General features: G+C 53.3%; 1 protein-coding gene and 1 long non-coding RNA gene across 2 annotated transcripts in view; both read right to left on the bottom strand.

Annotated features, from left to right (window-relative positions):
* Positions 1-12264, bottom strand: part of RPTOR (regulatory associated protein of MTOR complex 1) — a 315386-nt gene extending 303122 nt beyond the window's left edge. Inside the window, 1 exon segment of the mRNA XM_047708089.1 lies at positions 11323-12264. Coding sequence (XP_047564045.1) covers positions 11323-11484 — 162 coding nt within the window. The 5' untranslated portion in view covers positions 11485-12264.
* Positions 5518-6516, bottom strand: LOC125087614 (uncharacterized). The gene is made up of 2 exons (XR_007123463.1): positions 5952-6516; positions 5518-5738 (listed from the first exon to the last, which is right to left on the bottom strand). It is a non-coding gene; the product is annotated as an uncharacterized LOC125087614 (long non-coding RNA).
* Positions 12265-15707: the final 3443 nt, after the last annotated feature.

Genomic DNA, 15707 nt, shown 5'->3' on the forward strand with positions numbered 1-15707 from the left:
GCGGCAGGTCTGAGCCGGGCGCCGCCGCCACCTCGAGGCCAGGCCGGCAGCAGACGGGACCGGCGCAGGGCACTCGCGGGCGCGGCGGTCGACCACGCGGCGGAAGAACGAGGACGGACGCGCACGAACACGCCAGGACATTCGGGACATCGATACGGGAAAGAAACCCAGGACAACTCGCATCTCAGAACGGCTCCCGGCTCTACAGAAGCTAATTCCGAACCTGAGCCAGGGCTCCGAGGGGGCGCAGAGAAAGGAAACGTCTGAGTTACACTGGCCGGGGCTTTCGGGCTCCTGTGCCTCTCGAGTGCTGGTCCGACGACTCCCCAGGAGAAAAGAGGAAGTGATCCAAGAGCACAACGAACTGAACAGCTCTCGCCCCGGGGCTCACACCGGCTGCCACGGCGGGAGGACGAGGACGCCGGCGGCGTAGCGGGGACGAATGCGGGCCAGACACCAAGGGGCCAAGGGGCCAGGGACCCATTTTAAGCAACACTTTCAACATTTCCCACTGAAACGCTCTTTAAAGAAAGTGCTCTCCAATTTCCGGAGTGAGGCGCATGCTCTCTCCCTTCCCGAATGCCCACAGTAGCTTGCCCCCCTCTCTCCTACATCCAGCCGAGCCTGCAAGTCCCTCTATGACCTCCTGCACCCAATCGGTGGCCAAGTGCCACCATTCCCTGCCCCAGGGGGCTCTCGGGGCCGCCCACACCTCCCTGGCACTGGCCTGGCTCAGCGGCAGCTGGCGTTCCTCGGCTCCCGCCTCCCCACCCTCCACGCGCTCCTGACCCATGCCCTCTCCCCGACTCTCACACACACACACAGTTGTGCACAACACACACTCCCATCCTCTCTCCCTCTCTCATTCTGCAGCCAGTGAAATCCTTCTAAAATCCCAATTATGTCACTACCCTGCTTTAAAACATTTCTTTATCATCCTTAAAACAAAACCCAAATTCCCAGGGCTTTGTGAAGCCCGTCAGGACTTGCCTTGTCCACCTGTCCATGCGCGGAGGCCCTGACCATGTCTCCCAGCACAGTCCCGGCCCCGTCTCGTCGCCTGATGGACAAGTACTGAGGACCTCCTACCAAGCAGCACTGCGTGAGAAGTCGGGGTGCGGCAGTGAACAAAACCAAGCCCCTGGTTGAGTAGGGCTGACAAACCAAATACAGAACCTGGTGTTAGGGTGGCGGCAGCGACAGAGGGAAAACACAGCAGGCAGGTGGCCGGGGGCAGGTGGCCAGCTGTCACCTTAGGAAGCACGGAGGGAAACCCGTACCAGGAGGCCCAGCCTCAGAGAAGGGCGGTTCCCCAGAGGCCATGCTCTCTCACCTCCCCACCTCTGCACACCCCGGCGCCTGGGCTTGGCCCTCCCACCCTCTCCCTTCTCTGCCCGGCAAACTTCGGGTCCCTTCCAGGCTCTGACTCAGAGTGCCAGTCTTCCAGGAGGCCTTTCCCGCACTCCGTGCAGCCACCACCGGCCCAGCACCCCACCTCCGGCGTTGAGTCAACCCATCTTCCCCCCAAAACTGGTAAACGCCCTAAAAGCAGGAGTTGTTCAGCAATGAATCACCCACACTTAGCACCCTGCCTGGCACAGAAGGCACTAGACAGAGATTCGCTGAATTACTGAATTCTAGAAATGAGCTGTTTGTGACTTAACTACCCTCTCCCCTCTCCACACCCCCGCCCCCTGACCCGCGCACACTTCCATTCATCCTTCGGCACTGCACACCGGGCTCAGCGGAGCGCCTCGGGCGTGCAGACGCGGGAGAAATGTCTGGCCAACAGAAGTCCTGAAATCACTAACCCGTGACTCAAGTGCGGATACATAATCATTGCATTGTGCTGCGATTTTGCTTGAGAAGGTCATTTTTCACAAACAAACTCCTCCAGGGCCACACCCACACCCTGTGTCTGCTCATACACACCCCAGGCTCGGCGGAAAGGGGAAGGGTCCCAAAGGCCCATGATGAGCGTCACACCCAGCACGGAGGCGCCTGGAACTCACGTGGAATAGCATATTCTACTAGTCAGGGTCTGGGCACGTGGCTGGATGCGGAGTGTGCCTCCAACAACAATGTGAGTTCATATTAACCCTTAGTAGGTCTGCTGCCCCAAGTGCCAGGGTTATCAACCCAGAAACTCCCCTCTGTGCGCCCCAGCCTGGGGCCATGGAGCCAGAGACAACAGTAAGCCACAGCAGGTGCTTTCTTTTTGTTTTTGCTTTTTTTTCCCTAAGATTTTGTTTATTTATTGGACAGAGATCACAAGCAGGCAGAGAGAGAGAGGGAAGCAGGCTCCCCGCTGAGCAGAGAGCCCGATGCGGGGCTCGATCCCAGGACCCTGAGGTCATGACCTGAGCTGAAGGCAGAGGCTTAACTCACTGAGCACCAGGCGCCCCTCTTTTTGTTTTTTTTTTTTAAGATTTATGTCTTTATTTAAGAGAAAGAGAGAGAGAGACAGCATGGGAAGGGCAAGGGGAGAGGGAGAGAGACTCTCAAACGGACTCCTGCAGACCACGGAGCCCAGCGACGTGGGGCTCACTGCCACAACCCTGAGGTCAGGAGGTGGGCTGCGACGAAGAGCGGCCCAGGCGCCCCCTGGCACCAAGTGCTTTCCGACACGATGCTCTGCAGACAGCATGTGGCTTCAACTGCTTTGTGACCCGGGACGCACACCCTGACTCTGCCTAGGACGGGGCAAACCCGGCCTGAGGACGTTCTACAAAGTAGCCACCGGCACCCGCGAAGAATACCAAGGTCAAGGAATTCAGAGACAGCAGGATGTCTGCCGCGGGGGGCTGGGAGGGGCGCGGGGAGCGGGCCAGCGGGCGCAGAGCTTCTGTTTGGGAAGACGGTGAAGCTGGGGGGCGGACGATGGATGGACGCACGGCAGAGCGAACGGACCCGACGCCACCGAGCGGCTCGCTTACCAAGGATTAACGCTCTACAGACGTTAGTGCGTTTTACCACAAGAAAAAACTGTCAAGGGCAAGAAATTCTAAGAAAGGCTGAGAAACTCCCTTAGATCGAAGGAGGCTGCACAGACAAGACCGTTAAAGGCAGTGAGTGGCCCTGAGTGACGGCGGGGAGGGCAGAAATTGCTAAGAAAGGGGCACTGCTGGGACAAACGCCAACACGTGGACATGAACTTGCATTAATAACAGTGACGCATCGATGACAGATGTCCGGACTTTCATGACCGTGCGCTGGTTACGTAAGACCGTCCTTGCTCACAGGAGCCACACACACGACGGCACGAGGGTGCACAGAGCCTTCGACTTACGCCTCAGCCGCTCGCGGAGAGAACTACGGACTGACACAGGGAAACAGGGAGAAGGGCAACGCCGAGGAAGAAGACGCAAACGGCTGGTGACTCTGGGTAAAGGGTAGAGGGGAATCCGTTGTCCCAGTCTGACAATGTCTCCTTAAGTTTGAGATTATACCAAAACCTAGAAACAGAAAACAGTGCAAGTCAAGAAAGCAAACTGATGGGGGGGAGGGGGGCCAAAGGAGCCCGAGTTCTCCACGGCGGCCTGGGGGCGCACGCGCTCCCCTCCCCCGCACAGCTGCACCTGTCTGACAAGTTGCGGCTCAAGAACATGATTAAAGCATTAATTATCATATCAAACATCTCCTGGGATGGCATTTTCCATATATCTAACTAGAGTCACAGAAAGAAAAGGTGTCAAACTTCAGCTCCCCTGAAACAAGTATGGGAGACGCCCCGAGTCCTTTCTTCATGTCTTCGGAAGAAAAGGAGGAAAGAGTCAGAAACCTGGAGGACACCGTCTATATATAATCCACACGCCACCTTGTTAAAACTCCAGCTTTAGAATTCTACAAGGTGATAATGAGGAGAAATGTTCTTATCCATTTCAGGACTCTTCCACAGCACGTTGTTCAAAATGGAACACGGCACATTTTTTAAAGCAGGTTAAAAAAAAAAGTCTCTGTAGATAGTCCCTTTGTGGCTCCTGAGCCTCCCATGACGAGTGCCAACGGCAAGTTCACACACTTCAAGTGCAGAGGCAGGTGCCCGCGCTGGCCGCCCACTCTGTATCCCACAAGACGGGACCAGACCCTAGACCCCAACTCCTCGCGGCCACCCTCCTGCTGCGGCTGCCTGGCTTTGGGCCCCCGCTTCTCACCTGGATTCCCGCAACTCCCCTCTCTGGCGGGTGTTCCCACCTCCAGGCCCACCCCTCCAAAACCTCCCCTCCACCCACGGTCAAAAAGATCTTCTGAATCACAAACCCCCGTGTGCTGTTGCCCCACTGAGACCCGCAAGCAGCTCCCCACCGTCAGGCCAACAGTCACTCATCGCTGAGAGCTCCATGCTGGGTCAGCGGGACGGATTTGCATCTCATAAATGCGGTTCAATGCCAATAATTGACTGATTTAATATAAATGCAAAGTTTTCTCTATGATCATGCCTTTCTCACCTGTGCACACACGTAACAGTGTATTACAATTTGGTGTTGACGGGCCTGTCTGTCCTGCTAGATCCTAGGGTTCTGGAGTGCATAGCACCCTGGAAGACAGCAGCACATGTCGGTCGTACTGAAGTGACGACTTCTGGCCACCTTTCCCTGCCATACTTGGAAGGACGTTCCTTCACTCCCAGGACAAGACGCTACCGAGTGGACAGCAGAGTGACCCCCTCCAGGACACACGCCAGGAGTCCCGGGCTGCAGGAGGCCCCGATGATGGCCGCGTAGTCACGGATCCAGTGACTGGTCTTCATGAACACAAGCTCCGGAATGAAAGGGACTAACAGATCCCTTCTAGGTCTGCTATCTAATCTCTGGTCCTCTCTGCTTGGTATTTTTGGCCAACCACCTGATATCCTCAAGCCCTGCTTCCTAATTTAAGTCTGACGCCCACTTTCTTCTAACTACACCAACGAGTCTCAAACTCTTGGTGATGGGACACTTTTATGCTCAAAGATTACTGAAGACTCCCAAAGAGCTTATTTTATGAGCGACACTTATCAGCACTTTCCATGTGAGAGGGTAAAGCCAATAAGGAAAAATAAAAGCAATGTATTTCTTTATTGATTCATTTAAACTCATTATATATTTAAATAGATATTTCTATGAAAAATAACCTTATGTTTAAAAAATTGTTGGGGCGCCTGGGTGGCTCAATCATTGGGTGTCTGCCTTTGGCTTGGGTCATGATCCCAGGGTGCTGAGATCAAGCCCTGCATTGGGCTCCCTGCTTGGTGGGGAGCCTGCTTCTCCCTCTCCCACTCCCCTTGCTTGTGTTCCCTCTCTCACTGTGTCTCTCTCTGTGTCAAATAAATAAACAAAATATTTTTTTAAATTGTTAGACAAGTGGGGCGCCTGGGTGGCTCAGTGGGTTAAGCCTCTGCTTTTGGCTCAGGTCATGATCTCGGGGTCCTGGGATGGAGCCCCGCATCGGGCTCTCTGCTCAGTGGGGAGCCTGCTTCCCCCTCTCTCTCTGCCTGCCTCTCTGCCTACTTGTGATCTCGTCTGTCAAATAAATACATAAAACCTTTAAAAAAAATTGTTAGACAAGTGACAGTTTTTTGCAAATCTCTTCAGTATCTGCCTTCCCAGAAGACAGCTGGACCTCAGACTCTGTTTCCGTCTGATATGACGCATTGTTTGGTCAAAGTAGACACACAAACTCTGACCTCACAAAGATGTACCAACATATCCAAATTACTGAGAATATTCTTCTCTCAGACCACGTCAAAACTCAGAAAACTGCAGTTTCTTTTTTTTTTTTTTTAAGATTTTTATTTATTTATTTGACAGAGAGAGATCACAAGCAGGCAGAGAGGCAGGCAAAGAGAGGAGGAAGCAGGCTCCCTGCTGAGCAGAGAGCCCGATGCGGGGCTCGATCCCAGGACCCTGAGATCATGACCTGAGCCGAAGGCAGCGGCTTAACCCACTGAGCCACCCAGGCGCCCCGAAAACTGCAGTTTCTTAAAGGTTAGCAGCAATCTATCTGAACAGAACACAAAGTAGGATACCTGATGTAGCCGAAGCCACAACCCCACTGGCCCCACTCTGAGTGAATCTTTTACCCACGGTGATCCTGTGACACCACGGGCCGGTCATCTGGAGACACCGGCTCACTGAAGTATGCAGCTGTCCCAGATGAACTTCCTTCTACATTTCAAATCCAAAAAAAATCCTATTCCTTCTGCCCCCACGGTCTCATTGGAAGAGTCCTAAGGGGTGGGAAGCTGAGAAGCTCGCAGCGGCAGACACGGGTTCTCCAAAATTCTCACCTTTCACCTGAACAATCAAATTTCATCCCTCGCAACAAATCCCGTCAGTCTTTTTCCTTGAAGTGACAGCTCATTTTGTCCATTTTCGAGACACGTCGGCCAAAGACCCAAGCCTGAGTGCCCAGAGCTGCTGGTTAGCGAGCGGGTGCAGCTGGGCTCCCCGGCCGGCCCGGCGCGCCCCTGCGGCACAAGGGCACGCGCAGCCAGCACACGGCGTGGGAAGGCGGCACTGGAGAGCCAGGATCGAGTCAGACCAATACGGTCCACTGCGTCCCCAGGGGCATTCTCAAGCGGAGTGGAGTTTTTTACCGTGAATGCACAACCGTGAACAGAAGAGCGGACCAGCACCGTCTGGCACCACCGCCCCTCCCCGATTCCTGCGATGGTGCCAGCAGGTTGACCCACGTGTAGATCCCAACACAGAGAGCGCCAAAGGCCAGTGCCACCTTGCCTTATTACTTTTTTTTTTAAGATTTTATTTTTAAGTAATCTCTACACCCAACGTGGGGCTTGAACTCATGACCCTGAGATCAAGAGTCGCTTGCTCCACCGACTAAGCCAGCTGGGCGCCCTGTCCTACTGTCACTGAAATAAGGGTCAGGGGGCCCGGAGCCCACCGCAGGGACAGCAGAGCTGCACACCGGCACTGTCCTCTGTCTGCTTCTCGGTCCCCACCGCCATCCCAGCAGCCTTCCCAACACACTTGGTTTTAGACTCCATGGCCACAAAATGTGGACTTGTCAGTGGAACGTTGTGAGCCCGTTCTAGGCTTTGTTGGAAACAAATCATCGCTGGCCCTGCAGCTTAGGTCCCTTCGGCAAGCTATGGAGTTAAGGCCTCATCTCCTCATCCGTCCCACGGGGACCATCATTCCCAACCAGGTAAGCTGCTGGTAGCCTTGGAGAACACAGCGTCTGTGGGACCCCTTTGCAAACTACGCATTTTTTCTTCAGTCCGTCTTTATCATGTGTCAGCACTGTCCATAAATGAGGTCCCTGCTTTATAATAAAAAAAACTCCGTTCCAGGGGTTGGGATATAATGAAAAATCCAGAGAAAGCAAGAGTGACCACAAGTGGCTGGGGAGCTGCTTTAGATGAGGTAATCCAGGAAGGCCTCTCTGAGGAAGTGACCCGGCAACTGAGAGTGGACGACCAGAGGGAGCCAGGGGTGCAAAGAGCTGAGGAAAGAGCATTCCAGGCCTTTCCACCCAGGAAGCAGAAAAGGCAGGCGGGGCGAGATCAGGAAGCTTTGCGCACCGGGGTGAGCAATCTGCATTCTCCTCCCAGCGCCCGGGAAGCTGGGAGAGGACCAGTCCGGCAGGAACAGGATCGGCTTCCACCTGGGAAAGATCGCCCCGGCCACCGCATGAAGAATCGGCTGCGGGCAGAGTGTGTGTAAGGAGACCGGTGGGCGTGCGGGTCTGGTCATCCAGACAAGACGGCAGCTGCGTGCACTGGGCTCGCATGGGCAGAGACAGAGAGCAGCAGCCCCGCGGAAGATGCACTGGGAGGCAGAGCTGGCAGGCTCTACGTGTGAGCCGGACAGGGCACGAGCAGGGGAGGAGGGAAGAAGGCAGGGTAAATCCTGGGTGGACAGCATGAGCGGTGGCTGCGTGCTGGGGCGGAGCACACCGAGGCAGAGCGGAGGTCCAGGAGCTCCAGGTCCAGGTCAGAAGTGAGGACGGCGCGGGGACGAGTCGCTCGTGTGTGAACCACACGTAAAACGTGAGCCTGGACAAGACCCGCTGGTGAGGGGCCTACACAGCACAGCGGGAGGAACCAAGATCGCTGTCCGCCAGCAAACGGGTCCAAGGAGGAGGGATGAGACCCCAGAGGGAGACCCGGAGTTTCGGGGAGACGCGGAGGCAGGTGAGGAGAGTCTCGGGAGGGAGCGAGTGGCCCACGGCAGATGCCGCGGAGAGGTCACACAAGAGAGGGACAGAGACATGACTTTCAGATTTAGCAACCGGGGCGGCCTGTGGAGGGCGGTCTCAAGGCTGAGCAGGGAGCCTAACTGGAGCAGCTGAGAGAGATGCGAGGGGAGCGAGCACTATGGGGTGATTCTTCTACTGTCCCTGCGTGACTCCGAGGCACCCACGCAGCTCCCTCCACAGCTGCGTCAAAGCACGGCTTACGAAGCCAGGGGACAATCAGCTGAGAGACCCGTCTGGGAAATGGCTCATCATACACACGTGTAGTGCAGCATGTGTGTCCGTGGTTTTGAGGGCAACAGCCCCCCGGTGTCCCTGATTCTGTCCCACACGAGTGATAAAGACCCATCTGAGACCAACCGTTCCCACGGGCCCACCTTCCAGTGGGAGAATGAACTGGGGGACAACCATGAAGTATCACAGCGAAACACAAACAGGGCCGTGCAGACCTATTGGCGTTGGCCACAGGCCTGCGGATGGTTCATTCCGAGCTGTAGCTTACGTAAGTCTAGTTATTTGCCGATGACCAGCCCAAGGTGCTACTGACGCGTCTACGAATCATTCACTCTACACAGAACTCACCACACAACAAACTAACTTGATAACAGCGCATTAATCCAACAGTAACTTAGGACTTAAAATGCAATTATGCTGGCATTGGAAAACCAGCACTGATCCAAAACAAAAATCGTGGGAATCCCACGAGAGTGGGCAGGTGCGGTAGCTCTCAGCAAAGATGCTGAACGCTGAGTGGCAGAACACTTTTTAGGGCCATCAGTCAACTTTAGTGAAGATACCGATTGTAGGAACCCTTAACAACTTCACTCAGGAGGCACCAGCAGGTAACCACTACCACACACACAAGATAAGAGTCACACGTGGTCACAGAAAGAAGCAAAGGCTGAGTCTGGGTTTAGGCAATCAATGGCTCACCAAGGCGAGTGGAATGAGTAGGGCCTACTCCGGGACTGCCTGGCCCACGCATGTCGCTTTACCACAAGGCTGTCCCATCACACTGTGGGAGGAGGCAGGGGAGACAGCCTGGCCTGGATGCCTGTGTGCTCAAGATTCCTAGAATCGGAGCGGCTGTCTGGTGTTGTGGGAACAGAGCACAAGTCACACCCAGGTGACCCACTGGTGAGAACCAGCCCCACAAATGGGGTTCGTGTGGCCTGCAGTGTTGGACTCGTTGTGTTTTAGAACATCTGAGAGAGTGCCAACAGTTTTAAACCAGAAAGCGTCTCAGTAAAAAAAAAGTCTCTGGTTTCTCAAAGCAGAAGAGAGAGAGAAAGGACAAGACCTGGCTGGGAACCACCTGCCCCTTCAGCTGTTGTGGCTGTGCCTTCCAGAGCCCACCCTCTAGACAATCAGACACAAGTCACTGTCAGCTGCCACTTATCTCTGACCCTGTGCCTTCTCCTTCTATCTGGCCCACTTCCTTCACTTATGCTACCTCCCAGCTGTTAGCATCATTTGGATTTGCAACCTTTGCCCTGGCAGGGGTGCGGAAAGGTCCCCCTGGGGCTGAGTCCGAGGAAGACATGACAAGGCCTGTTAGGATGCCAAGCTCTCACAAACTGACCTGATAATATCAGCTTCTGATTTTCTTCCTCACTGAACACCTTGCAAAGGTCAGACACAGCCAACGTCCTCCCCTGGCTCTTTCCTAAGGAAGGATCTCAGTAATTACTCAGATTCCTAACTTTTTTCTTAATAATCTATGCTGCACTTATCAGGGAATGCTGATCATTCACAAATTAATGTTTTAATTAAAAGGTCAAAAATATATCCATTAATCAGTTTGAACAGTTTGAGCTTTGGTATAGGGTAGCAGAGGAAACCACATTTCAAAAGAAAGAAAGAAAAAAAAAATGTCCTCCAAACAGTAGAATGGGGGAAAAAAATGATTAGACAGCTACTTTACAATAAGTTTCTTTTCATATAAGCATAGCGACCACAAAAGCTTTGAACTATGAGTTAGTACTAAAGATGTCCATAAGACACACTTTATACAATCTCTTCCAATGACTATCTCCTCTGCTCCTTAAACTACCTCTGGATGGAAAAAATTTTCCTAAGGCAAGTCAGTAACAGAAGGACTGGTTACTAGCAACTAAGCAGAATTACCATCACGGTGATCTTACATACGTTCAACATCATAATTACCATCACGGTGATCTTACATACGTTCAACATCATAAACGAGAAACAATCATCTCACCCAAGCACGTTCGTAAGTCCAGAGCAATCACACTGTAACATAACACCAATTACCTTTCTTATACCACAGAAATGTTTAAATAAAGACAGTCTTGAAGGAGAAAATAAATCACAAAAAGACAAACTTTAAGTGTGCACAGAGGAGCAGGTCCCCACCTCCTTGCTTTAGAGACCAGGAGGTAGACAGTGGTTAGTTGAGGACAGGCTCACCAACTGGCTGATTTCCTTCCTACCAGCTGCTTACGAGGCACTGTTCACACTCCCAGGACCATGGAGACCCCCTAAAACCAGAACCCAAGATCCAATCCACCATCCTCTAACTCCACCGTGGCAAAAACCCTTTCTCCACGCTACAGCCCCATGACACCACACAAAATGAAGAAGAGTCTGGACGCAAGCCGTGTGGAAGGCTAGGATGAAGTTCTTTGTAACTTTAAAATAACTTTGCATTAATTTGTTACCAGCTAAACATTTCCCCGTAATGTTGTTTCCCAGCACTGCGATTCACAGAGCTTGAACAAAAAAAAGGAACCCGGGCAGGCTAACCACGTGGGTACAAGTAATCTAGCCCAAGGTGTCCTTGCTCCAGCGCCAACAGCACTAAGTACACCAAAGAGCGTGCGAACACTCGCAAGGCTGGGCGTTCGAACTCGCCTAACTTTTACTGTCGGAAGGAAAACTGTTTGAATTAAAGTAACATTATCCGGTGAGTAGCTACCGACCACAACACCCTTTTTCCATTCACCACCAAGAACGAGTCTGACGCGTCACTCGTGCTGTTTAGTTCACTTGCAACATGTGGCTGGGAAAACAGCGCTGCTTTCCCAAGAGTGCTCTTCTGGCCCTGAACTTTCTTCGTGGACAGAACTCCCGAGGTCCAAGGGCGCAGCCGGAATCACTTACCCGGTCCTTCATCCTCCAGCTCTGCGCTAAGGACTTGGAGCCTTCGATTTTCTCACAGTGCCTCTTTTTCATAAAAGCCAAAGGCAGGTTCCAGTCCGTAAGGTCGGCCTCGTCTTCCTCCCCGAGTCCCAGGAGAGGGGACTGCAGCATCTCGGACTCCATCAGCGGGGGAGGGGGTGGGGGAGTCCTTGGCAGTAGGCGCTCGAGAACCTCCAGCCTTAAACACTAGCGTGCACCAGAACTGGTGAAATAAGAACCGGGAAAGGGGCGGTGGGGGAAGAGGGAGCGGGGAGTGTGCGGAGACCCCTGCTCGGGCAGAAAGTCCGGGCCCCTCTAACTCTGCGCGGGAAGGGGAGCAGGTGGGAAGCGCAGGGCGGGGAGCGGGGCCGGCCGGGCGGCTCCGCAGACACACACGCCCCCAGATCCGGGCCGTGCGTCCCACGAGGGGCGTCGAGCGGAGCTGTCAAAGGCGCGAGGGACTTCAGGCCTCACGATGACCCTCCTCCCGGCCTCCAACGCCTCCGCCGCTCCGAGGACGGGAAGGCCGCCCGCTCTCGGCGCCGGTTCGCAGACTAGGCTGAGGTCTCCGGCCGAGGGGAAGAGGTTCAGAGCGCGTCGGGGCTCCCGCAGCCACTCTCAGCCCTGCGGGTCCCGCACTCGCCGGAGCTGCTGCACCCTGAGCCAGGACCGGCCCATCGTGCTCGCCCGCAGCCGGCTCCTCGGCCCCGGATCCGCGCGGCCTGGCCGGTGCTGGCCTTCGGCCCCGGGGCTCTCTCCAGCCCGAGAACCGGTCCTGAGAAGAGCGCGACACGGAGGCGCGAAGAAGACAGACAGTGCGGGCTTATGGGGTCTGGAGAGTTTTGCCCTCTGGTTTGAAGCTACAGTGAAACTCCTCTCATCAGCACATCAAGGAGGACGCCATGTTGCCAACACCCAGCATGCATCGCGATCTACGGCGTGACCAACGGGCCAAACTTCCTCAGAGCGTTCTGGCCGCGCTTCCCGAGATGCGGAAATAGAAATTCCCCCCTTCTTCGTTACTATGGTAACCACAATTCAGCTTTCTAGAGTTTATGGCGTTCATTCAATAGATGGGTGATATCAGTCAATCCTACAAATGAAACTATGGCAATTTAATTAATTTTGAAAAAAGCTTTTTATTGTTACATGCTCGAAATTAAAGCAACTGACCCCCCTGTGGTTTCTTCCAGATTTTGAAAAGGCAGCAAAAGCTTCAGAAAAACCACTGACGTTATTACAAAAGATGGGGGGGGGAGGTGCGCGGAGTATCCTCCACAGTATCAGGTTTTCTTTTCTTTTTCAGGGAATACTCTGGGGGGTGATTAATTTCGGTGATACAGGTTCTTATTGAATTCGTCTTATTTTCCGAGCAGTTTATTCTTCTCTTGATATAGTTTCATGTGCAAACCAGTAAAAGCTACAGGTGCCTATGCGTGGAGGCACGCCTCCCGCCTTACTTTATTTTTCACTCAGGAAATATTGCTTTAAAAAAAAAAAAAGATTTTATTTATTTATTTGAGAGAGAGCAAGAGAGCAGGGGGAGGGGCGGAGGGAGAGAGAGAATCCCGAGCAGACTCCCCTCTGCATGTGGAGCCCAGTGCAGGGCTGGATCCCACGACCCAGAGATCTTGACCTGAGCGGAAACCAAGAGTCAGACCCTCAACCAGCGAGCCACCCAGGCACCCAGGAAACTTCGCTTACTTATAGTGTGTGCAGAACTGTGACCTTCTGCCCTAGCAAGGACCACAAAGCGCAGTGCCTGCTCCGTGAACACTGTTAGTGAGACGCACACGGACCCGTTTAATAAAGCCGGGTGGGGGCCGAAGAGGCGGGTCTTCCCCTGTGCCTCTGGGCTTTGGTGCCAGGTGCACCTGGCCCCCGATCTTGACTGAATCGCTTTCCATCCCTGTAACCCTGGTCAATTCTCTAACTAGTCCAGCCTCAGTTTCCTCAAATCTAAAACCGGGATGATAATACCCAGCCTGAAGGATGCACATGACAGGAGGACGTGCCTAGTCCAGTATGAACGCCCAATCTGATGCTAGCACAATCCTTCCATAGCAGAGGGAAACCTAGCAGCTGTGCTTTGTTAATCTAAAAGCTCAGCTTGGACTCTAGAAGATACCCGGTCTCTCCATGGTTTCCCAAGTCTTTGACCCAGTGCGGGAGTCCATATCAAAATCCTGATGGCTTTTGTGTTCCTCTCTACCTCGGAATGAAGCGTTCAATCCCAGGTCTTTCTCCCCTAGCGCATAGCAAGTATGCCAAGACTTAATTTCATTTTACATCCGACTGAGCTGGATTCTCCCCTTAAGACTCAGGGCAAATCCACCAAAACACAGATGGAGGCTAAAACCTTCCTTTTCGGGCTCTCAGAGTTGGCCAAATATCCCCACAGGCACCAGAAGGCTTGGGGACTGCAGGGTCTTGGGAAGACCCTAGTCTTACCTCAACAGCTTTAAACCCATTCATTCCTAACTAGCCTGTGACCTGGGAAAACCCGCTCAGTCTGTGTGAGACACAATTTCCTCACCTACAAAGTGTGTGTAGCCTTGGGATAGCACTCACCTTGTCTGATATTCTAAATGAAGGTCGTATAGGCAGGCGCCTATGGAACCCAAACCTGGCAGGTCGTCAGAATCGCCGGGAAACTGTTTAAAAATAAAGAGGGCTGAATCCCAGCCCAGACCCACTGAATCATGGGGAGTGGGAAAGCAGGGATTCAGGGCCTCTATTTTTTGATCAGGTAACCCTGATGAGAGCTTAAAACCAGTCAGATCCGGGGATATTGGAAAACATGTTCTCTAAAGATATTAGGCAATGCTGTCCTCTAATGTTTCCATTCCGGCCACATGGCAGGCCCTCAATCAACATTTGTACCCAGTAAATGTGTATGACGAAGCAGTCACCCAATCGTCCATCTATTAAATCAGAGCAAGACTCGCCCTCTCCTCTGACTCCAGGCCAAAACACACTCTGCTCTCTCCTGTTTTACAAATGTGACCCCAGGGGAGGCCTGGGTGGCTCAGTTGGTTGGACGACTGTCTTCGGCTCAGGTCCTGATCCCGGGGTTCCAGGATCGAGTCCCACATCGGGCTCCCAGCTCCACGGGGAGTCTGCTTCTCCCTCTGACCTTCTCCTCGCTCATGCTCTCTCTCACTGTCTCTCTCTCAAATAAATAAATAAATAAATAAATAATTCTTAAAAAAAAAAAAATGTGACCCCAGAACCAAGAAGCCATTTGCGGTCCATGTCCTGGACAGAGGGTCCTGACACACACATTTTGGGCCCCAGCCAGGCACCAGTTCCTGCAGACAGTAGCAAAGCCTCTACCTCCTCTGCCCTCAGCCTCCACCTCCGTGGCATAAGGAACTGAAAGAAGGTGAAATCTAGGCTATTTTGGGTCCAAAATTCTGTGATTCATGTGAAACCCAGAAAGGGGCTGGCAACAGCTCACTCCCAACCCGAAGGCTCAAGAATGGGCTTGAATCATTTCATAGCATCATGACATTTAAAAGAACCCTCGTTCCAGTGTGTCATGGATGGTTCTATCCGAGTCCCAGATAAGCATTTGGAGCTGTGGCTCCAGGCTGTGGGAAGGCAAGGAGCGTCTATGACTAATGACGGGCTGGAAATTCAAGGCCTACGATTTCTCACCTGGGTGATCTCATCCCCAGCGTGTGTGACCGGCGGGCCACCAGAGGCTGCAATTCCAATCTCCAGTGTCTGATCCTTCACAAGCAAGGACATCTCATGCTTTCCACAGAACCTCGACATAAGATGCTTTAATCTTGAAAAGAGTTTTATGAATCTCAAAAAATGCATGAAACCTGGTCTGATTTTCAAGCTATAAAACCGGGGGAGGGTGTCGCTGACATCCTGCGGGTGGTGAACACCAGGCGAGGAACTGGGAGAGGAGGGGATTGTAGTCCCAGTGCTGATGGGGAACAGCGGAATAACCTGGGACCTGCGTGTACAGGAAGGGGACAGGGCAGAGGGGAGGGAACGTGAAGGTTGACCGGCTGGCCGCTTGCAGCCCTAAAACTTGAGCTCTTTGGCAACCAGAAGCCAAAGACACTGCAAAGTGAGCACGAGAACAAATGTAAAAACCCCTGAATGTGTGAGTCGAATACAACAGAGGTCAAGGGTAAACATAAAAGGGGGGAAATGGGGCAGGGAGAGGGTCTGGATAATTGCCTCAGGGACAGAGCTTGTGGCAGGGGGGAGGACAAAGACGGCTGCGTGACCCCCACCTCACCTTCTCTCAACACACAAGACCAGCTCAGGCCAAGCTCTTGCGTTTGCACGCGGCACGGGCGGAGTGCCATCCTCCCATATCCCAGCTTCTCCACTAAATCAATCAA

Source organism: Lutra lutra, chromosome 16, assembly GCF_902655055.1.
Source record: "Lutra lutra chromosome 16, mLutLut1.2, whole genome shotgun sequence".
Taxonomy (NCBI): Eukaryota; Metazoa; Chordata; class Mammalia; order Carnivora; family Mustelidae; genus Lutra; species Lutra lutra.